The sequence below is a fragment of the Falco biarmicus genome, chromosome 4 (genome assembly GCF_023638135.1).
Source record: "Falco biarmicus isolate bFalBia1 chromosome 4, bFalBia1.pri, whole genome shotgun sequence".
Lineage (NCBI taxonomy): Eukaryota > Metazoa > Chordata > Aves > Falconiformes > Falconidae > Falco > Falco biarmicus.
Genome location: NC_079291.1, coordinates 63,491,899 through 63,516,428, shown reverse-complemented (window position 1 = coordinate 63,516,428; position 24,530 = coordinate 63,491,899). Strand labels below are relative to the sequence as shown.

At 46.4% G+C, this 24,530-nt stretch overlaps 1 protein-coding gene across 10 annotated transcripts in view; it reads right to left on the bottom strand.

Moving 5' to 3' along the window:
- PTPRS (protein tyrosine phosphatase receptor type S) overlaps window positions 1-24,530 on the bottom strand; it is a 161,920-nt gene that overhangs the window by 61,567 nt on the left and 75,823 nt on the right. For all 10 annotated transcript variants that reach the window (XM_056335715.1, XM_056335714.1, XM_056335720.1 and 7 more), the window contains 3 exons: window positions 18,180-18,325; window positions 17,086-17,227; window positions 8,739-8,927 (listed from right to left, as the gene is read on the bottom strand). In XM_056335715.1, coding sequence (XP_056191690.1) covers window positions 8,739-8,927; window positions 17,086-17,227; window positions 18,180-18,325 — 477 coding nt within the window. The remainder of the gene's footprint in view (window positions 1-8,738; window positions 8,928-17,085; window positions 17,228-18,179; window positions 18,326-24,530) is intronic.

The window sequence follows — 24,530 nt, the reverse complement described above, 5'->3', positions numbered from 1 at the left end:
GAAAAAAACCTGAATATGAAAACCAAACAATTCCAGCTCAGCGTAATATTATTGATAAAATCTTAAGCAAGAGAAGTGCAAATGATATCACTGTTGGTTGCAGATACAGCCTCTTCAGGAAGGAAAAACCAACGTGTTCACATGGGGAGGACATGGAGCTCATGTTCCCCTGTGTGTGCATGGGTGAAAAAGGATCCTGCGTGGGAAGATGTGAGGCTGTGAGAGTATTTATGACAGGGATGGGGTGTGATAGTGTGACTCCTGCCAGCATCCACTGTGCCTGGTAGCTCCCAAAAGCAGAACAGATAGAATTAAAAACCGAAAACCTTCCACCCAAGCCACTAAACCAAACCAAATTCATTTCAAAAGAATCTGTGGATATTTCAGCATAACAGGAGTTAGAAACCAAATAGAATGAAGCTTCACACTGAGACACCAGCTGAGCATATTTCATACTGAATTACAGCTCAAGCATGCTCTGTGATTGGAAAGCTCCACTTCGGCGGAGAGCTGGTCAGCGAGTTTTCCTAGAAATTTCTGTTCATTTCAACAAATCTGTGGGTTGCTCCTACTGGTACCAGACAATTTTTTTTGTGTGGCTCATGAGCAATGCTTTTTGTGCGGCTCATGAGCTGAGCATACACAAAGGGAGACGAAGCCACACTGCAGAGCAGGAACAGAACCATGAACTGCAGGCAGGCAGCTTCGCCAGGGGAGTAAGGACTCACCCCTTTCATCCTGACCACTGCAGCTTTGCTGGTGAATGCAACAGTGGAAATTATACTGTAGAGGTCAACGAGTTTTCAGCACTTGTCAGGAGCCACTAGAAATTATGTGCAAAAAAGTAAATCTCACCTACAGCACCTCCTGTTGCTTTTACCAGCAGATTATTATGGACTATTTAAATTTGCCAGTGTAGATAAAACCAAAGCAGGGTCTTTCCAGGGGGTGCATGCCCAATCCCTGCTGACTTTCAATGACAGCTTGAGGTCTAGCATCTTTTTGGCTCCATTAAAGAGACAGTGCACAAGCTACTTGCCACAAATATCTTTCCCAGAGAAACCTAAGAGTGGGGAGGAAGGGGGAAGAAGGCTCTGAAGCCACGCTGAGATGGTAAGTGTTGGAGATCTGACTGAGCAAAGGATTGGAAAACTTTTGCCACCATCAGTGGCTCAGGAGCACTTTGCATCAACCAAGAAGGTCCTAAGTATTTACCAAGCTTTGACAAAATTTAATGCTCAAGATAAACTTCGGTCCTTCACAGTCCTGGAGAGATTAGCTCTTAAAACTCTGCCATAAATCTGAGGCAGCACAGCCTGAGATATTATTAGAATAACAGTATCAGTATTACGAAGTGCACCCAGCAAACAAAAAAGGACATTATAACCATATATAAAATAAATACAGGTATAAAAAAGAAATATCCAGAGGTGAAGCAGGACAAGAAAACATAACAACAACAACAAGAATCTGTACTGAGCACAGGTCAATGAAACGGGAACTGAGTGGAGATAAGTGTTTGGAGAGTGGGTGAGTGAGTGAGCTGGGGGTGTCTTACCTCGGATCGGTGTACCTTCTGCAAAGAAAACAAAGAAAGTAAGTGAAAAGACTGCAAAACCCCAAACACCTGGACTGCCCGTGGGAAAAGGACCTGAGTCAAGGAAGACAGTTCCCAGTAGGAAACTTCCTGCTCTACCTCATCTTCAATTATAGGGACAGACTGAAGAGAGCTCAGGGTACTTAAGGTGGGGATGCCCTTTTTAAAGCAGTCCCATTCAGCTGGCTGTTTACAGAGCTTCCATGGCACTCTGCTTGAAAATTCTTAAGACGGGCTCCATTTTGTTGCTAAGAATGCAAAGAAAATCGTCAAGCTCTCAGCTAACATTACTGTTTGCTACTTGCAGAACACATGAACCTGCATTTCTCTTCATCACTCCTGGGAAAAAGGGTTGGCATTACAGCTGTGTTAGCCCGGACAGGGAAAGGGACATCCAGGTACCTTGCATCACATTAAGAGTTGCAGGTCTGAGACCACCTTTGCTGGCAAATTCCCAGTTTCAAACTTTAGTTATTGGCACAGATATGCAAGGAATTCAATGCACGTCCTTATCGGGACCTTCAGTGGCTCTGCACAGAGACTGAAGCCAGATGCTCTGCGCTGAAGAAGGCCACGCTACTGTACAAGTGAAAGGGCGACCTCATGCAACTGCTCTGGAGGCCTCTCTGCCTGCCAGTGCAGGAGGGGGTTGTATGGAGAGAGAAGAGTCCTGCTACACTTGCCTGTTGACTGCATCTCCCTTGGATTACTTTTATTCAAACCCCCTCCAGTTGTCTTTAAGTGCCTAACATAAGTCTTCTGCCTAGGCAGGTCTCACAGGTGGGAGAAAGTGCTATTGTGGCTGGTGAACCATGCCACCATCAACGGTAAAATCACTGTCCCCCCGTTTGACCTCCTGAGGTTGCAACCATCTTCCTTTGAAAACATGGCAGGTCCTTTTGCTCACAGCGGCATTCAAACTCATCACACAGCTTATCAAAGAAGGGGGGGTTTAGCTGGTTGTTTTTACCCCAATCCTGAGAACAGGGCAGATTCCGTAATTCCAAGTATTGCCTCTTACTTGGGAGAAATGCAAGGGCTCCTCTGCAGTGGTAACATTGCTGCCATTCTGCAGCACCTCCCAGCCAGGGCTTGGATAGCACATTACATGGTAAGTATCAGCCTTAGACCCTCTCCTCTCCCCCAGGGAGGTACAGCAGCATTACTACCCCCGCTTTACAGATGGGGAAACCCAGGCAGAGGTGAAGCAACGTGCCCAAGGGCACAGAGGGAAGTCTGTGGCAGAGGCAAGACCAGGAGGAGTCAGAGCCTCCTACATGCCAATCTGCCTTAACCACCAGAAAACCCCTTCCCTCCTTTATCCTTCAGCCCTGCTCATCCTTATTCTGCTGCGGTTCAAACCTCCATTCTCAGGATAGAAGGTAAAAAAATATAGATACTGATTACAGTTCACTTTTATTTTTCAAAGGAGGTGAGGGAAGAGAGGTATTATAGTGTTAGGATATTAGGTTCTAGTTATACTCAGCTTCTAGTTAAGAGGTTAGGTTATTTGCTTGAGAAAAGTTAGCATCTAGTTAGGGTTAGGAACTAGCTAAGGTTAATAAAGCAGGCTGGTTAGCTATCAGGACAAAGGTTGAAGAGACAGCGCTTGAAAGAGAAAGAGGTGGGGGAGCGTGTACTTGGGCAGATCTCCACACAGGAGACGGCAGAAAGGTTTTAAAAAGCAAGAGAGAAAAAGCAGGAAAGGGTTATAGTTCAATTCAGTGGAAATAAAAACAGCCTCTGATACATCCTTCTGTCTCAAAACCGGAGTGAAAATCTGCCATCTGTGGCACAAATATGGAACAAGGCTCATGGAAAGAGGGTTAGAGGGGAAGAGACCCCAACATGACCCACAGCTATAAAGCTTCTTTGGCCTTGGTTAAGCCTGGCACTTAACTGCAAAGGTTCACACTAATTGGCAGGAGAAACACGATGGAAGTTAGAACTATGTAAGCATAGATACAACAGCTGCTGTTACCTTCTTGTGTCATTGTAGGTTAGTTATTCACTGTTCCCTCTAAGCATCAGCGTTGCCCCTGGAAATAGGTTGTCAGCAGCTCTCAGAGACAGACTGCCTTGGAGACAGTGCTCTTGGAGAGCAAGATAAGCCAAGCATTGCCACCTTGGTCTTCCCAGTTCTAACTCTGACACACAGGACACAGAAGTGAGGAGCAAAACATGTTTTGCAAGATGCCCCATACCAGGGATGGAAGGGACAGAATTTGAATCAAAATGAGATCAAGTAACTTGTGAGGAAAGAACTGCAGTTTGAATGGTGGCGGAGACACAGATGGTAGATTTTCACTATTGGAGTTTCACATCTAACCAGCTTCATATTCAATATAAGGGCAGCAGGATGGTGCTAGAGGACAATATCAAATAGAACAATTATTCTGAAGAGCTCTTGACAGGTCCTGTAAGATTGGATATGGGGTTGTGGTGGTGGAGGCTGGCTTGCCTGGTGTCCTAAACTGTGCACAAGCAAATGCACAAGGCTATAACCACTGTCCAGGGCAGAATAACCAGTTTTGCAGGAAAACGAATGGAAGAAGTACTCACGCTGGACGCTGACCTTCCAAGTGAAAAGCTGGTGTTGAGACGCCATGTGCAAACTATTCATATCTCCTTCCACAGCCTCCCAGGACCAGGAGATCTGCCCATTTAGGGCAAATTTTGAGGCTGCAGGAGCCCAGCTGGCCAGCCTAGTGTTTAGCAGCAAAGACAAAAGGCAGCTTAAAGAACTTGCCTCTGGATTATAAAGGACCAAGATGGTACCAGGCAGAATACCCCATGCAGGTGTTCCTCTCTGTCACAGAGGACAGTATCTGCTCTTCCACCATCCCTTCCTCTGACCTCCCACACACCAAGCTGCCTACGGATTCTGCAAGCCTTGAAAACAGGGAGAGGAGGACAGTCACCATTGCCATGGTAATGACAGAAAACACATCCCCACCTTCTGTCAGGCCACGTGTGAGAACATGTGTGTGCTATGCTCCTCTCCCAAGGGCTGGAGGGCGCTTTCTATTCTAAACAAGCAAGCAATCATCAAGGGTCTTCTGCAATTTTAAAATGCCGGATCCTGGCTGACAGCTGCAATTGCTACATCTCTAATAACAAAAGGGGACTTGGCACACAGAGGAAATGTGACGTGAGTTCTGCAGACAGGCTCCTGGCTTCTCCAGGGACGGAGATGATCTGGGGGCGGGGGGGGCTTTTCCTTTGCTCAACCTTTTCCTGTACCCGATGACTTGTGATTTACAGCTTCAATTTGAAAATGTCGCATCCCCACCTCTCCCTTCTAAAAATGCCAATAACCCTGTTAGATGTGAAACTCCAAGGCCTCCTGCAGGTGTGAACACAATTATCACAGTTCCAGGGTACAGGCTATTGTGTAATTGGGGAATTACAGGACAACTGTTGCTAAGATAAAAAAGAAATACCTATCAAATATTAGGAGGTTCATATTTAGCTGTTATTCTTTATACAGATATATTATATTTAGGATGATTTTTACTCTTTTTGTAGCCTGCAATACCCCTGCAGAAATTCATTAAGAGGGCAAAATATCCCTACTGAAAGAGTTAGTAGAAGAAATGCACAGCATGCCTATCAAGAAGCTGTTACAAAGGAATTAGTTTAAAGGGCAAGGGTTACAAATCTGGACATCAGCAGGTTTGGGGTTTTTTGGTTTGATGTTTTTTTTTTTTAAAATTGAACAAACTTACCAAAGGTCTCTGAATGTTAAAAAAAAGTGAAAAGAAAACAACAAAAAGAAAAAACAAAGTTTGTTATAGACAGTTATTTAGAAAACAGAAGACACACATAAGACACAAAAGGTTTTAGTGCTTATGATGCAAGGAGTGGGGGTGCAGGCTGCTTCCCGTTACACCCCTAGGTGGCACGGCTGAGTAAAGGACATCGGCTCCCACTCGGAATGTCCCGAGACTGCTTGCATCGGGGTGAAGCAGAAATACCCCTTTCTCTTCCACCACCAAGACCACTGCAGCCCTTAGACAACCTGGGTCTCTAAGGCTGAGATGCTCATGTATGTCTAAGGGAAGCAGAAGCTTGGACAGAGCTTCTTGCCATCCTCCTCTGACTGACAACTCAGCTTTTCATTCAGTCAAAACACCCAAGCATTAAAAGATTTCCCATTGCTTGGAAAGTTTATCTGGAGGTAGAAAGGAGAAGAAATAATGAATAGAGAAAAGCCACTATGGTTAATGATGTATCACCTGTTTCCCAATTATACTGAAGACCCATAACATAAACGGGTCCCCAGGATGATGTGAATATAATGACCGTGGTCTCAGAGGTCCATTTATATTGCTAGTGAAACATTCAGTTTTCATATAAATGAGAAGCAAATCCAGACACGGCTACCTGATTTTGCAGAGCTCTGTGTATGACATTTCACTTGTACCTTTTAATGAACTAATTTGCATTTTTGCCACTAACTCATATATTGATATAAATTCAGTTCTTAACACCCACAGTAATAAAGCAGCATGGCTGCTATCCTGATGACTATCTCCAGGGCAGAACCTGGGTGACTGTCCTGTCCTGCTGCTCTCTCAGCCTGGCCCAGCCTCCGTCAGGGAGCAACGCACAGGTAAGTCTGCAGAGACAACAGAGTCACTGGCTTCCATCCTAAATCTGTTAGCACAAAGTGTAGCAATGAAGCTGTGATTTAGGACCAGGGTCACTCCTCCACCCTGCACTCCTATTCACAGAGGGCTTGTTGAACACCCGTTAAGTTGGGTGTAATCGTTAATCCCCAAGAAGCTGGGCAGGAGTCATAGTGATGACCTGTGGGTGAAAGGCACTGAAGCTTATTAGCAGTGTCCTGAAGCATCCAATGCCCTAACATGTGCTAGTGTCATGCTTCTGGCAGCAAAATTTGCTTTCTGGAAAGATAAATATATTAAATTAAGACCTGACTTCAGCAGCACTCACACCATCAGCGCTCAACCAGCCATTGCCTTGCACACCACACTCAGGTTACAAACACACACTTGAATCTGGTCTGCCTTGGCCTTAAAACAACTCCTTTCCACTGACCAAAATACTAACCCAGCACAGATGACCCTAATGTTAACATGCTTTGCTCACAGGCCTTTGCATCACAGAACATGAAAGTTTTGAAAGGCCATAAAAGTAGATAAAATCAGACAACTTGAAGTCCTGACTGTTCAGGAATCTGCACTCCCTTTCACACAAGCAACAGGTTTCTGCCCCTAAGGACAACAGGGATGCTTCAGGGTTTCACCAGTTCACTAATTCAAAGCAGCTGTAAATGAGATTAATTCTCAGCAGGTATCTTCTGATTTATCAGAAAGGCCAAGAGTTCACCCTGTAGCTAACAATCCACTAGAATAAAAATGCAGCACTCAGGTAGCTTTAAGAAAAACACCAGATCAAATCCTGTTAAAGAGTATAAAGGCATTCTAGCAAGATGATAAACGTATAAAAAATATTCTGCCTATGCATTACTCACACTTCAGATCATGGTCACAGAGCATGATATAATTCTAGTTTACCCCTCATTATTTATGCTGAGTGATTTTTTTTATTTGCATTTGCCTCAGCTGTTACGATAAAACAGGGAGGTCAATCTCATCTGTGTTTGTGGGATTCAACAATCCATTCTAATTCAACAAAGCAGTTTAAGTATCTGCTTGTAAGTTTGCTTCACTGAATAAGGATGCATTTATGCAGGTGTGTAAAAGCTACACTGAACTGGAACTATACTGAATCTTTTCCACCCGTGGCCCATGGAACTAAAAATCTTCACATAGAATCTTTGCCGAACAGGGCAAGCGAAAAATCAGGCAGTTACGTTCTCTGATGTTCAGATCCAAGACGACAGTAGTCAGAACTGATTTCTCTGGAGCCAGCAGCCGTCTGGGCAGAAGTAGTCAGCTATCACTTGACTGGCTGACTTGTTAAATGTCTAACATGAACAGAGCAAACTCGGTTGCTTCACTGAAGCCTCTGCTTTCCCTTTGCCTGCAACAATGCCATTCTTTCGCCAAAAAAGACCTTGAAAATGCTCCATCTGCCTTGGCTGAAGGAATGCTCTGAGTAGCTGAAGTGATGCTAGTGCTTGCTGGGTCCAACCACAGTGACACGTTTTGTCTAGGCTGGGTCAAAGCAGTCAGTCCAAGCAGTATTTGGAAAGGATTATTTCTTAGGTTAGTTTTTGTCAAAACTTCAAACTTTCAAAGCTTGTTTCATTTTTGCAGCTATCAATGGAAGTGCTTTATGAGTAGTACTCAAAAATAAATATACCTGTGCCCTCTTTCCACACATACACACATTCTCACACAGTGAACTTGAAGATTTAACAAGTATAAAAACAGCTCCTGAAACGTGAATATTAAGAGATGTCATGTTGACACACACACAAAACAACAAACATAAAACAAACAAGAGAGACAGATGGACAAGCAGATGGGGAAAGATGGAAAACTGACAAGAGCCACAGAGCTGGGGTACATCTGTTCATGGAGATCCACTCCATGGGCAGTGCCACTGAGCACCAAGGGATCACTCCAGAATGTTCACAACTGCTCTCCAGCGATGGCTGCAAGGACTTGATGCTGGAGAGATCCTGCAAGAGCTGTTCTTCAATGCCAGCTTTGAGAGGCTCAATTTACACCAACAGGACCATGTTACAACAGTAAGAGGCTCCCTGAGCTGTGGACCCTATACCAGGTGCATGCAGCCTAAAAAGCCGCATCTCCACAGCAGTTCTTTCTTCCTTACCCATTTCTTGGTCTGAGGAGGAAACCCTCAGCCCCCATCCAGTCCCCAGTTTCCCCTGGGCCGCGAGAGCACTGTTATCCAGGGAACTAGTTACAGTGTGTCCTAGTTGGGAACCAGCTTCCCTGCTGTGATTCCCTGTATATCAACTAGGCAGTAGGGAAGACCAGGAGGATGGGCTGGAGGGGAAAACACTCCAAGCACTCCCCAGGTAAGAACGCTGTGTTCCAAACCCAAAGAAAAGCTAATGCCCCAATCCACACCAGTGGGGCCTATGTCTATCAGCCCTCTCTTCTGCTTCAGAAACCCCTGAGCAGTCTCTTCACGTCTCTATCTAGGTCTCAGTTCCTCTAGTCCCACACAGAGACCTTACCTGATCTCAGTTGTTTTATTCTCCCATTGCTCGCACTGGGGTCGACAGGCAGGAAATCTTTGAACCAAGTGATCTCTGGGTCTGGGTTCCCACTGGCTGCACAGAGCATTGTGGCCGTTCGTGTCCGCTCCACCACTTTCAGCTGCGGACCCATATCAATGTTTGGGAAACCAGGAGGTAACTGGTCCTCTGGTGGTAAAGAAAAAAGGAAGAGTGGTTAAACACGTACTAGGGACTGGGGTGCCTGATGGACCTGTGCAACGGAATACATCGAAGAAAGCATCAGGCAGACTTGCTGCCCAGGACTCTGTGCAATGCAATTTAAAACAAGGCTACGGTAAATGGTCCATAGATGGTATGTGAAAACACGCTATACAGTAAAATTTACCAGCTTGTCCATTTTGTGTGACTATTCTAACTACCCACAAGAAGACTCTACATTTAAATGCAATCTATTAAAACTCTCTGGGGCATGGGAGTAGTCATTTCAAAGTTTCTCCAGGTCTTGCACTGAATCCCTCTGTCAGGTGACTGGCACTTATTTCTTTTTTACAGCAGAAGGTGTGCTCACATATGGCAAGGATCCCTGTGCTGCAGAGTACAGTCTCTACAGTCACATTTAAAAGGAGGGGTTCACCTTCCTCTGCCAAACCCCACAGAACAAAACAAACTGCATAAGAGAAATAGTGAAAGCGACTATGTGAAAAGGCCTGTCAATGACCCAGTGAATACTAAGAGAGAGGGGAAAGGAAAATACCATGCAGCAGTTACCAGAGAGGACACACATAACAACAATACGCCGCCAAGTGCCGTCAGACAGGGTGTGATTTTCGGATTTATTAATTCAGAGTGCTGCTGCCCTAGAAGAAGAGGGATGTGGCACCAGCACCTAGAAGGCAGGCTCAGCTGAGCTTCCTGCTTCCTCTCAATCTTGCCTTTGCCTTCACTAATAAGGGTGATGAGGGCAATCCTAACCGATGCTGACTAATTTGTGATAACTAACACAAAACTCCAGTGCTTCCCCCATAATCTTTGTCACGACCTCCTAACTCATGTGGAAGAGAGCTGTCTTCTGCTGGCTGATGCAGCTCAGGAATGTGGCATTTTTTCCCCCCAGAAAATCAGTCTCTGGAAGAGGGCAGCTTGGAAGGACGATGCCAGCACTGGGACGAGACTTTACAGGGATTCTCTGTCATTTCAGATGAGGCGTGTTGAGGAATCACAGTCTCGGAAATCCATGGCATTGAATCCAACCCAAAAGCAGGTGTAGGAACAGAAGGGAAATAGCACGGAAAATTTAAAAAAGGTGGGATTTTTCAAAAAGCAACATACAGCACCATCAGTCACCCAGTGAAACCAATGGGAGCTATCAGAGTGGCAGCAGAGATGGGCTGGAAACCCTTGCCTTGGTCGGGAAACATCCCTGCCGACTACAAACACAACAAAAGCTCATTTCCTACTGCCAGAACATTATGTATCAGAAGGAATGGCGCCAAAGTACATATGGCCAAACCTGGAGACGGTGGAATGAGAGAGAAATCCAGTGGCCTTGCTGTGGTGGTGCCTTGTCCTGTAAGAGCAAAGCAGAATCACCAGTGCTGCTCTACGCAAGCTCAGCACACTCATGATTTGGTTAGGAGCTATTCCACGCTGCCACCTCACACTCGACTTCTAAAAATCTATGAAATCATGAAGGCAGAGCTAAAGGTATGTATGTTGCTCTGATGCCCAGTGCCAAGAAATTCTTGTCCAATACTATTATTAGCAGTGCACAGCTACTGTAGAGAAGAAAAGGGTTTAAATGCCTCAGTTGTGTGTTTAGAAATATGCATTGTTTCTGTCCTCTGACCATTGTTGGAGAGTTATAAAGGACCTATTGTGACTCACTGGAGTGTGAAATGTATTAACCACACCTCTCCTCATATATCAAAGGAATCTGACCACAAATAAATATACGTACTGTTTCATAACTGCTAAAGTAATACTGATCTCCTAGTATGGCTTACAGTTGTACAAAAGGTGTAGTCATTTCGGTGCACCCAAAGCACCTCTAAACCAGGATATTGCATTCTAAATTAGAAAAATAAACGTCTTTAACTAGGGACTGAACCAAACCTTTGAGATCTCAGTTCACCAGGCTGTGCTTGGGCACCGCAGGAGACTCCAAACAGTGTGTGCTCTTGTAGATCACGTGTGCTGCAAAACCCCAGCCCCCCAAGAGTGAGCTCAGGACAGAGGGGCCCTGGGAATTGCTTTGCCTTTGCACAGCTTTCAGCCAGGCTTTTAACGTCTTCTCTTCCCTTATGCTATTTAACCAGGCGGTGGTGTGTTGTTAAGGAGCCACAGAGCAGCTGCCGCATTGGCTGAAGATGACATCATTATTGATTGCTGCTTTTATCCTGCTCCCTGGTGATGCTACTCCACCTGGCTCAAACCTGCAGTCCGTTAATTTCATGAACCAATTAATCTACAGAGAGACTAACCCTCCTGACTGGCAGGGTGTGTGTGTGAGAATGTGTGTGATTGCACATGTGTGTGTGTTGGGGGAGGCCTGGTACAACTATTATTACTGAGTGTTTCTAATTAAACAAAAATGTTAATCTTGCAGCACAATGTGCAGAATTCCTCTGAGTTTAATTAAAACAACTGCGACTAGAGGCGTGATCAGATTTGAGGATCGGATCAGCAGAGGAAGCATCTCTGAACATCACATATTGCACTGATTCAAGTGCTCAAATTTCCTTCCTGCCAGGAAAGTGAAACTGCCTTCATCCCCTAACAACTGGATTCCCTGTAATAATGCAATTACAACCTCAACTCAATCCCCACAAGACATGAGCACACATGCCCTGCCACTCTCCCCATCAATCCCCAAATGTCACCCCAAACCAAGTAAATAAATAAGGAATGGTTTGGATTGTGAATTCCCTTTCTAAATGCAGCCCAGGCAACTACAAGAACAAAAGAACCAAGACGCAAGCTGAAGATGCTTCAAGGGCACATCTGGACAGCTGACTGCTATTGAAAATCACGCTAGCTTACGCAGGCAAATGTTTTCACGTGTTGCACTTGCCGTATTAACAAAGCATCCCAAACACCTTGTTCATAACTGTTCTTAGACCAAGTTGTTCAAAGCCCCCCCCCCCCAGTGAAAACCTGAAGGCCACTGAACAAAGTAAGGTGAGAAAGAATAGGGGAGGAGGGATGGAAGGAGGCAGGGAGAGAAGAGAGGAGCACTTCAGCATTCATTTATAATAAATCCTACCAGAGGACATGCTCTGTGCTGGGTGACGTGCCTTGAAACCAACCTGGGCGCGTGCGCCCACACACACATGATCATACAGAAAAAGCAAGGGTCGGCAGCTACAGCGAGGGGAGACATCGGTGCCTGCTGTCTCCTTGTCGCTTGAAAAGGTGGCAGCTCTGTGTTTAGATAATTAGCTGCGCTGGAAATGAGGATGAGAAAGAAAGATAAAGCGGGTGTTGCTGCTGCTCTTTTTCCACAGGGTGCGCACAGTTGTTTAATAATTCAGAGGAGAAGGAGGGTGTAAGCATGTACAGGCGCTCTATGTACTGAATGCAGAAAGCCACAGTAAGGATGCTGCTTAAGTGAAGAGGAGCAGTAATTTTTTGCTCTTCTCTGGAGACATACAGCCCAGCTCATGGATGCTGGCTGGTCTCTAAAGCAGTCAACTATCTTCAGTTCAGGGTGGAAGAACCAAGAACACAGAGATGAAGCAGCTTGAGTGACACTAGTTTTAAGCAGAATCAGGATTAAGATCCAGCACTCCTGAAACTTATCCCTGTTCATTTCATTAACTTTATGAACACTTGCTGCTGCTCCCTCCCAAACAGGTATTCTGGCATTATGCACCTTGTGAAATTGCATCAAGTTGCCTCTATCAATGTGTAAGTACGCGTGTCTTAGTTAACTGTTATTTCACAGTCAAAGACAATTTTAATATGTGAAGGAGTCTCAGTAACATCTTCAGTCTGTTGATCCCATTTCTTTTGATCTGCAAGTTTTACTATGAAAATACTAATAGCCTAACAAAGTTATTAAAAACCTTCAGGCTTACAGACAATGAATACACACTTAGGTATGTGTGTTGGACCCCGTAATGATGCACATAATACACTGTCTTCTCTACACTAATGTATCCCTACGTACCCTCCTTGTAAAGGCATCTTGATTTAAAATCACTCTGACATTATTCATAAGCTACAGAACTAATCTGCTTTCAACATTGCCTGATTTTCAGGTCACTACAAGAAAAGCAAAACAAGTCAAGTTTGAAGAAAGACTGACAAGAATTTTTCAAGTGGCAAGGTAACATTTCAGAGGAGCCAACTTCTCTTTAAGGGATGCTCTTGGGGGACTGGATGCTTTCTGCTGAGCATTTAGAACTGCTTTTTGTTTACCTTTTGCTGATCTAAAGCCAACAATTACAAAAAACAACAGAACAGCAGGGATCTTGCTAGAACTTTATACATGCCCACACCAGATGTCCTCTTGGAGCAGGAAATATGTGAGGAAAATTTCAGGCCAGAATTGTTAGAGAAATGTATGAACACTTCATACAAAGAAATCAACAGGGAATCACTAGAAAAAGAAGTTCTGAAAGTCTGTCCATAGCAGCCTGAACCATACTCCAGTAGCAAGTGCCACAGACCTTACCTGTCTAACAGCCAGCCTTCCTCCCTCTTCCAGAGTACAGTAATCGTCAGGTAAAGAGAGCACTGGCCAGTATGCGGTGATGTATCAGGGCACAGTGAATTCTGTTCCACTACATGTAGCTGGACCAAGCACTGTTTTTTATGGGATCGCGCTGCATTTACTAACGACTTACAAAGGGTAACCTCCACAGAACTCTAGTAGCTTCAACAGAGCAAAGGACTAAGCCAGTCTGGCTGGCCCTTCTTGAAATCCAGCTTGTGCCTCCCAGCAGCAGAGGCAACACAAGCAGAAAGTTGCATCAAGGCTCCCCTGTACTCTCAGCCCACTCAGCTGCCAACAACATAGGAAAATCTTTTGCAGCATGAGAACCTCTGTCTCAGGCTGTTAAAGAAGCAGAGAGAAAGTATAATCTATAAACAGGAAGCAATAACAACACTAATAAATTTGTATATCTTTCCTGGGAGCGTGGAGCTTAGAGAAACTATACCAAGTGGGAACTGGGCTGCCTGTGCCAACTGGCTTCCTTTCTGCCTAAGTTACAATGAAAAAAGGACAGCACCTGGAGTCAACAATAACTGGAAAACACTTCCCCAAACCATTTTCTTTCCTTTTCTTTGGGCTCTACAGGAATCAGGTTTGCAGGCACTATGTCTGGCCAGCTGTGGGAAGAACAGCAAGTCTCCATAGCCCTATCAAAACTCAGATCCCTCGAGAGGAAGAGCAGGAAGGACAAACAAGCCAGCAGAGCTGGTGTTAGAGACTTTGTCTAAGTTGTACCACATCCATCACAAGCTGTGCTTCTCAGAAGCTCCCAAAGGTTTCCTCTCCTGCAGCTTCCTGTTTTTTAATGCATGTGGATTTCTGACAAGGTCTGATCCAGTAGCTGTCATGTGCATAAGCAAAAAAGGGTTTACTCTCAAAACCTTCAGCAGCTGCATCTAGTAGGGAAGAATGTATTATTTTCTCTTCTGTTCATGAGACTCCACCAGTGTTGAAGAAATCCTGTAACTGTTCATGCATGTGTACAGCATGAAGGTAGACACATGTATGCTGAACTGTGATTACAACAGCACAGCCAACAGGCTGCGGAATTACTACCAAGCCCATCCTGCAGAGCTTGTAACAGCTGGGGCCCAGGTTTCCATACTCCACAGTACGGCAAGGTAACAGCTTCTGCCGATGACAGCTCACATTCATCTCCAAGCTGTGGAGCAGCCCCCCCACCCCCACATGTTAAGCATTAGTTCTGAAAGTGAGAGAAGAGAGTTGGAAAGGACAAGGAGGCCTTGCAAGGAAAGGTGGAGAAGAGACAAACAGAAGAGTGGGTGAATGCAGAAGTGGGGAGGAAAAAGAGAGGAATAGATGCCAGCATGCTAACTTTGTCATTGTGGAGATTAGTGGATTTGTGCTTCATCCTTTTAACTTCCCCAGCACTTAAAAATGCAGATAAAAGAGGAGACAACCTTTGCTGTGTGAAAGCTAAGGAGAGATTAAGGATGGAATAACTCCAACTGAGGCAGGGATGGGGAGGGTATGCTGTAAAAACTACTTCCTTGATGCTCTTCAGCAATGTCCTGGCCCAGGCCCGCAGCCGATTACTGCTCCCCAAATCTGACAAACTGGGTACCCTACCTGCTCTTGCACTGTCAGTTAACAAAGCTACCACACCAGGTCCTATTAGGCAAACAGAACAGGAGTGCTTGCAAGAGCAGCACAACACAGGAGCAAAGCACACAGTAATAATGTTCTGGTGGGATCAGCAAAGTGCGTAATTAGTCAGGCGGCGGGGAGATGTAGCTCCTGTTCTGTCATCTGGCTCTCTAGCTGACATGTATGATGCTGATACCGGAAGGAAGAGCTGCAAAAAGACACGTACGAAGAACCTTGGTCCCTAAGGACAGTCACTGAGCTCAGCTCATCGTTTCCCATACACTGCAGCTTCCTTTCAGTGGAGAGTGCCTTAAAAATGCTGTGAGAATCCAGGATTTGTGAGGGCAGCAGCTGCAGGACAACCACCTCTCTTGCCACTGGTTGTAGCTAAAGTCAAGGGGTAGAAACTTTGAATATGATTGCAAGAGCACTTCCCTCAAACTGTCACAGCTCCCAAAGAATATATGGGAATAAGTGTGAAGAATAAGGCTCCCAGCCCTGCAGGGTAACTGCAGCTAGACACACTCGTGCCATAAAGCGCTGTTCCAGTCACCTGACAGATACATCCCACCACGTACTGCTAACAGAAGGTTAAATGCCATGCCAGGCAAAGGAGCTACACAAAGATTCAAATGCACATACACAAATCTGTCAGACATGACTGGACCATGAGCCCGCACGCTCAAAGGCAGCCAGCATCTTGACAACACAGAGCCTGCCAGGTGGGCAACAGAAGGGATATTCCCCACTACAAGGGGAGGTCAAGGGCTCTGCCATGCGCCCTCTATGTCTGGTCTTTATTTACAGCCGTACATTGGGGATTTGCACACAGATTTCGCTCTGCACTATTAAGGATGTGCTCACTGTCTCTTCAAACAAGAAGATTTAAGATGCTCTTGGAGACAACACAGAAACTGCAGAAGAAAAAGCAACTGTCATACAGGCAGAGCTACCACTTGGCCTTACGAGGATCACACACTGCCTGGAGCACCTAAAACTATGGTTAGCCATGCTCACTGCACAAATAATGGCTCTGGCTGAAAGTACCCTGATTCAAAAGCCCATGGCTTTTCTACAGCATCTCCTGCTGATGGCTTCATCAATAGCCAGTGCTCCCAAGCTAAACTCCCTTCAGGAGCTCTCAGGCAGTTATCCACCACGCCTTTTCTGCCAGGATCACTCACACTGTGAACAGAGACCACTATGTACCTTTTCCACTAAAACGGGTCAGTTTTAGCAAGCAGCCTAGCTTAGTGTTTCACACAGCAATTTTACAGATCTCTGGGGTAAGAGTAATCATTCAGAGGCATCCACAGCAAGACCATATTGTTCCCTCCCCCACATCAAGTTCAGGGAGCCTATTTCAAACAGATGACATGAAGGAGGCATCCATGTAAACATCCTTTATAGTGGGGACAAGTGAAAAAGAACCAGAACAAAATGGAGAGGGGAACTGTTTTCTTGGAGAGTACATGGAGCAAAGGACCTCTGGAAAGAGGGAAGATGCCCAGAAGGGCAAAATAGGTATCTTGCACATGGGAAGAGGCTGGCATTGCTACCAGCTGTATGAAAGCCCATGCAGATACACAACCAACCTCAGCCCATTCAGTGATTCCTCAGCTAAGGTTTTCTTGGGTGTCTGGATGAATGGTGCCACATTTCTGAGGATAATGATGGGGATTTTCTGGTGCTGCTCATAAACCCGGGGAAGGAATTTTTATTGGAGGGCAGGGAAGGTCACAGGGTCACAGGATAATTCAGGTTGGAAGGAACCTCAGCCCATCATCCAAAGCTCCTGAAGTGGTCCATTTTTAGCTTTGTTTCTTACATAGCAATCTCATGACTCTCTGGGGTAATAATAGCAAATAGATCTGACAGGTCAGAATAAACCAAAAAATGGAGGACTTTGTGCCTTGGCCACACATTTTTTAACAGCCTTTCCTCTCATCTGAAGGGAGAATCTGAAGGGTCCCTTCTCCCCTGTGACACTGACATAGGGCAGGCAGGCATGCTCTTTACCTCGGAGGACGGTGAGCTTGGCATGGACGGTGACCTCCCCATGAGGGTTTTGAGCAACACACTCGTAAATGTTCTCATCCCGGGGAGTCCGGAGGGGCTGGATCCTCAAAACAGCACCTGCACTTTCATCAAATTCAATTGTCTGGGTGATGAAGGGAAAGAGAGACAAACACATAGTAAGCCTCCTTGGATTAAAAGCAGAAGGCTCATTCTTGCTTCTAAAGGAGGCAGCAACATACACACAAGCACGCACACTCACAAACATACTTCAGCAGCAGCCCCACAATGCCCTGCACATAACCGACATGGTCAACTTGTCTTTCCACTAACCTCAAGGTAACAGAGAACTGTCACATGCCAGACCCTGTCTCTGACCACTGACCCACCAGCACTGCTATGTACATCTCAAATGCACTGAAAGAATGAGCCATGGTGACAGTGTGTATGGAATGGGTGTTCAGAGGACAACTGTGATGAAGGAGGAGGAAAAAGACCAAGTGAAAACAAAATGAAAATGAACTCCTGCCTTGTTCCTCCATCTGCATGGGCAGCTGACACCACAAAGCTCCTCTCAGCACACAGCTGCCTGGCTGGGCTGAGTCCCACAGCAAATTCCACAGGATGACCTCCTAGTCCTTGTTCCTCCCCTCTCATTTCTATCTAAACAATGCCAATTGTTTGGGTCTGGTTGCCAGCAACTGTAACGTTTACTCCAGGCTGTCCCAGGGTTAAAATAATGAGCCATGGATGGGTATGAAGGTGCATTTACAGAGCCGAAGTACCACTTGGGGGTTGGGGTTTTTTAGGGAAGGAAGAAGACAGCTTTATATTATATCCCAGGAGGGGAAAAAAACCAACAGAACAAAAGAAAAAGCTCCAATCATGTAAGTGAGCCAAGTTCTCTCCTTCTTTGGAATAAACCCAGCTGTTGACATGGCCAAGAGCTTGCGTTTCACTCCTTCCACTGTTAAAACTCCTCCCCTTCCAAATCTCCCTTTATTATCGGGTCTGGAAATGGCCAAAGAAAAGCACTAACTGCTTTGCACCAGTCTCTCTCTATAGATACAGGCACAGATTTCAAGGACTTCTCTTACCTCAAACCTCTGAGAGTTTACTTTTTTTCCTTTCTTGTTCCAGGTCACCCGTGGCTTTGGGTCTCCGGTCGCTTGGCATACAAAGGAGGCCACCCCTCCTGACACACCAATTTGGTCCACAGGTTTTTTAATGAACACAGGGGGACCTTTAAAAAAAAGAAATATCATCATTGGCACAAGGAAAGACAAACTCTAACAGATTGTTTGTAATTACTAGTAGCATTATCACTGCTATTCTTTAATGATCCCAGATGAAATTACTCGGCTTTTTAGGAACAAACAGTCTCTACCTCCATTTTACATATGAAGAAGCTACAGCACAAAATTATTAAGGGCCTGATCCTACAAAGAGATTTCAATGCGATGATGTTGCAAAGCCTCTTTTAAAAGTGGACTTTTAAACTGTTCTGCACAGGGGAAACTGCCCTGGCAAAGTCCATCTAATGATCACCACCAAAAGCTGCCAGAGCTGAAAACAACATCTAGAAACACTGAATTGCACTCCTCAGATCCTAGCAGGGGATTTATATTATTATTAAGGAATGGGGGAGATTTATAGGAATGTACCCAAGGCAGGGGTAAAAAGTGGGAGAAGGACCATGAAATAAATGGTGCAGTAACTTGGCACACAGTGATACTGAGGATGAAGGTGTGAAACAGGCTGATGCCAGTGGCTTTAGAATATGAAACTTCCTTGGCTTGAGCACCTCTGTTTCCATCAGCAAATTTTTTCTCTGGCCCTCACTGGTACATTTACACAGCAACAGGTATGCCACCCTTTGGAACAGGCAAGTTGATAGGATACAGCCCAACAAACGAAAGTTGTGATCATTTCAAAACCATCCAGTTGTCAAAACCAAGAGCACGGCAGCCAAGTCTGCAGTCTGCTCCTGCAGTTCCCCCATCCCCTCTTCTCATCATGAGACATCTGAGAAAAACAAGAAATTCATGCTGCCGAAGGAAGAAGCTAAAAGCTTCTCAAACTCCTCTCATAACCAGATGCTCAAAGGTGCAGTGATGCCTGAACAAGCACACCCAGAGCCTGGGGCTGCGTTTTAGCCAGCCTGGACCCAAAGGAACAACACTTGAGCTTGCAGCACCTCTCCCTCACCCCCTGCCGCTGATTTCCATCCATGTCTGACTGCCTTTGCAAGGAGGGGAAAGATGCCGGGATGGGCTTTCTGACCAAGGAAGGTATCAAGGGCCTTCTCATGAGAAGACGAGGCCAGGAGTGTTTGTGCACAGCCCATATTGCCTCTACCCTCAGGGAATCCTCCTTCCATGCTCTAACCTGTTTTCCCTGCACGGTTTCCTCTCATCTCATCTAGTTAGTTTAAAATTTATTGAAATATTTAAATTACAAGGCCACAGCTGTGTTCAAATAAAATCACTCAGATCATAAAGTTGCCGTCTGTTATTCTTGAGAAAAGCAGACCACATGACTCTGAAATGTGTGTATTTATATGTACATACTCAGAGTCTATAAAATAAGATGTAAACAGCCTACCAAGGAGCTTAAGAAGAGGGCAAATGGTAGCTAGAGAGAAGTCTCCAGGGTCTTTTAGGGGTCAAAATACAAAAAGAAGAATTCTCCCCTTCCCTGCTTGGTGTGGCCAGCAGTATATAAATAAAAGCCACTGAGCAAGCTCATGTGATGCAATCAAGCATTTGTTTCCACGCTGGAGGTAAACACAATTTGCTGGAGCTGTTTATGTCCCACCGAATGCTGTGTGTACAAAGCATCGGATTTATAAATATCCAAATCTATATTTAGAGGTCAGAGTCTTCTTTGCAATGTTACAGCTAAAGGTTATCAAGCAAGTCCCACTGGAGGTTCTGGGACTGGGGTATCTGTCTTCCATCTGGGAAAGGCAAACCCAAAACTTTGCTTCAGGCTAAAGTATAAATGCTCACTCTGCCCGCAACCTGACTTTCTTCCTCTCTTCTCAGTTCAATTTCTGAAGAGTTTGCAGAACTCAATTCTGCAGGTACAGCCAAAAACATCCAAGGCTTTTAAGAACATATTATTGATGCAAGTTCATTTCCTAAAATAAAACCCCCTAATAATCCTTAATGTCACATATACATTTAAATGGGCACAAACAGTATGAGCAGAACACAGCTGAGGAGAAAAATAAGGTTCTATTTCTGTCCTGAAGAAAGGGACAGTGCTCAAAAAAATAGTGAACTTGGAGTCATTGCTCAGCAATCCCTTTTTGGGGACCTCTGTTGACTCAGTGTGTGGTTAACAGGGAAGCCAAGCTGACCTGTGAACGCTGCTTTTCCTGAGCTCACTGCAATGCTGAACTGCCTACAATAAACCCTTAGACAGTGAGAGACAAAAGAAACCCAACAAACATCCTTATCAAACAATCTATTAGATGTTGCTACTCGCTTGTAAAAATCAGTGCAAATCAAAGTTAAATTGTTCATTTTAACTTCACCCAGGCCTCAGAACTCCACACTTTGATTCCCCGCCCCCACCCACCCCCAATCACCCACTGTGCTCCCCACCTATGCACCCCTAGTCACTGCAGCGCTTGTCACTGCAGCCCACGCCAATCACAGAACAACCCTCTCCCCTCGGAACAAGAAAGCCAGCACTATCACAGGCAAGGTGGTGATGATACAAAGCTGAAACAAATTCCTACATGCTGCGTAGGACTGCCACAGTTCTGCTGTGCCAGGTCCAGCTTGCAATGAAACATACAGTTAGAATTCAGTCTTCAGCTCTGCAAATGGCTTTGAAAGCCTCCAAATGCAGGAACAAGGTGCCATGTGAAAATGAAACACTATCAGCCCACTCAGAGGGGCTTATGTGTTTCCCCTCATTTACCAAGACTGCAGGACCTCCATTTCAAATAAATAAATAATCAGAGACAGGCATTTTCCAGATGACATACTTGCAATCCAGGAGATTTTATATCACTTCACATATACTCTCCCTCATGGAGAGCTGAGAGAAGTCAGTGTTGGAAAGACCAAGTTTGAGTTCCACCTAGGTCCAGTGGTTACAAGAGATTTTTCTTTTTCCCCTTTCTCTGCTTGCAAAGTAGCAGAACCTGTTTTTTTGCAGTATGGAAAACCCTGGAGCTTAAAAGAATTTTCCTACTATGAGAGGCTTCCTGCAGGGTCTCGGTCTCTGGAGAGAAGGTTGAAAAGACCGGATGGCTGCTGTGTACCTGTGATTCTTCTCTACAGCTTAATGGAAAGCCATCAAGTCAAACTGAACCCTTCCCTCCTGCCCACCACCTACGCACTTCCCAAAAGCAACAGCCAGGGCAAGTGACACACTGGCTAGTTGCCACAGACTGTAAGGAAGAGACACATATTCACCATCCACCCCGCACTCTGTAATTGCATCTGCAAAGACGATCAACACACATGCTGCCTGCCCTTTGACCCAACCTCTGCCACCCCTTCCAGAGAGCTCCGCGCTCCCGAAGGCTGCCAAGGGCAGGCGATGGGACCATGCGCTCACCATCCCAGTCACTCCTGTGCAGACGATCTCCAGCTGGCTTCACATTCCACAGCACAGACCTAGGGGAACATGGGTGGTGCTGGCATCTCTTCAGAAGGGACATGACGCACATTTGCTGCTGGGATTTTGTGAATTCTAAGGTAGACTTTGAGCAGAAGCTGCAAGGTATAAGGGTGGGGTCTCCTACTCATCGCCGAGGCACACGCACTAGAGGAGCATGGTACGACATCAGCCCACGTACAAGGGCTGCACAGCAAGGCGGCTTTCCTCACAGAAAAGGAAAATGGTGCTGCCTCACCTCTCCTTCCTTCCTTCTTTCATGTAACACCAAAGCAGAAATTCTTCAAACACAGTCATGTAAAAAAAACCCCAATATCTCCCTGCTAACAATACACAGATGACAAAACAGCCTGAGAAGCTTTGCTGTAAAGAAGCTTGAAAGACGTAGGAGTAGGGAAAAGGAGGGGACATCTCACCCTTTAAACCCAAATGTCCCTCACGAACTGATGCTATGGTGAACAGTGGGTGACGGACAAGGAGCGAGGGAGACAGGCCAGCCGGCCACCATATGCCTGTCTGAAACATCAAAAGCCGAAGAGAAAGGGATGGAGAATCCAGAGGGGATTTCAGGGTGGTAGAGGCAGGAGCACAAATGGGCTCAATATACCTGAGCTGACAGCTAAAGGGGAGCAGGATGTGGAGGAGAGAAAAAGAAAAAGCAGAGTTAAGAACTTGCACCACAGGACCTTCCCCCTTGCTTCCTGCAAGCCTCGTGTCCCAGCAGAGCTGGTGGTGGTTCTGCAGCACTGCAGGTGGATTCACAGAGGGACAAGGATGAGACATTTGGCCTCGCAGACCACAACATGGGACAGGAGCAGCTTTCTCCACACTACCCCAGTATGCTCCAGCCACAAAATGGGAGAGAGCCTGAAAAGCTGAGAGGAAAACTCACACCGGCTCAGCCGAGGCAGCTGAACGAAGCCCTGGCGGTGCCACAGGCTGTGTGACACTGGCATGGCAGCTGCCAGCCCACTGCCCAGCTCCCTGGGTCGCTTCAGGGAAGACCGACCCGGGTTAGCCCCAAGGGGGTAAGGAGAGAGGCAGGTCACGGCGAGGAGACACTGACTCCCCTGGGTCTTTCTCAGACAAGATTGATTCTCCAAGCATCTTGTGCCGCATGGCTCCGGGGCTGGCTCAGGAAGAGGAGGCGCTTTGGGCAAGGCCTGGCATGGGCCACACAGAGCAGCCCGCACCCTGCCCCCCCGGCCTGGGTGACATGGCCAGAACCTGCCCTCCACTGCGGGGCTTCTGAGGTGAAACCCTCCGCCCCGACAGGCACAGGACCAGCCGGCAGCACGCCGCCCTCCACCTCTCCGCCATGAGGAAAGAGAAGACCCCACACACCTCGCTGCCAAAATGGCCAGGAGACCCAACTGCGAACTAAACAGCTCCTCCCTCCAGAGCTGCAGCCTGCCAGCTCTGCGGCAGCTCCAAGGCAGAAAGCTGCTCCCACAGGGAGAGTGACAATATGTCCACCATGTTCCCTTCATCCTGCGCCCCACAGGGAGGCCTGGAGGTGTCACTGCCTTAGTGACAGGCCTGTCTCACCCCACAGGGGCCCAGAGGATGGTCTCTGACCACAATTACTGTATTATTTGCCCCAGCTGTGGGAGGGAATGGGCAGTGTGTGTGAGCTGACCCTCTGCCCCGCAGGCTCTCCCTGAGGGGGCTGCAGAGAGGCACCTCCATATCTCTGCTTCCTCTTGACCCCCCGCTCACCCCCCTCACCCCCAGCCCCCCAGCAAGGACCCACCGTGGATTTTAGATGGCAAAATTCACCTCTGCGCTTAACACCTCCGCCTTCTGCAGCCCCCTCCCACCACCCCCAGGGAAGCATCCCAACAATGGGCCACAAATAAAGACAAAGCCCTGATTCTTTCATCTGGCCCCAGCACAGGGAGCAGTGTGAACCTGGCTGACAGGGCCTATCACCCACAGTGACAGCAATCCATGGAAACAAAAGAAAGCCAGCTAGAGAACGTGTATTTTAAAAGGTTTTGCTTCCATTTTCAGTGCCCTGGACCCTGTTGTCATCACTGTGGAGGAGGCCCACGTGCTGGTCCTGCTGACCCACAGTGATGGCACACGAAGCTTCAGCTCCTCCTTCACTGGTGAATAAACCCTCACCATCTCCACCATGGGGAATGGAGCCGGCTCAATGCCATACCCAAGACCTGCCACAGAAACGAAAGCAAAAGCACAGCAGCCAGGCCATTTTCTTGCTGTTTAGCTGGCTTATCATAGCCTTCCTAAACAAGTGCCGCAGCCATCTTTTTGCTCACTGCTCCTGGCTGACCTTCAACAAATGGCCCCACAAAATGTCAGCTGAGCCCAACATTTCCCTGCAGAGCAGCCCACCATGAGAGCATGCCCACACTACAAGAGACATTCAGGGCATCTTAGCCAGTGACAACTTTTATCCTAGCTCAAAAATGCTCAACTGATCAAAATTCACCCTTTTTTGGGCATATATATACACACACATACGTGCAGTTCTGCCTTTCAAGAGCAAAGGTAAAAGATGAGACCATTAAGCCACACGTGGTCAATGTTAATTTGCTGTTAGCATTAGCACACCCCAGTCTGCTCTTCCAGGCTCCAGATGATTCCTACAATCGGGATTCAGATCTCTGGCTCTGACACGAATTCAGCTGACCTTGGACACACACCCTTCCCTGCACCTCAGTCTGCCACACGCAGCGCAGAGGTGACAATCGTCGTTTCTCACACCTGCCTGCCTGCCTTGGTCTAGACACTACAAGCAATTTGGAGCAAAGGATGGTTTCAGAATAGATCTGTTCAGCACTCAA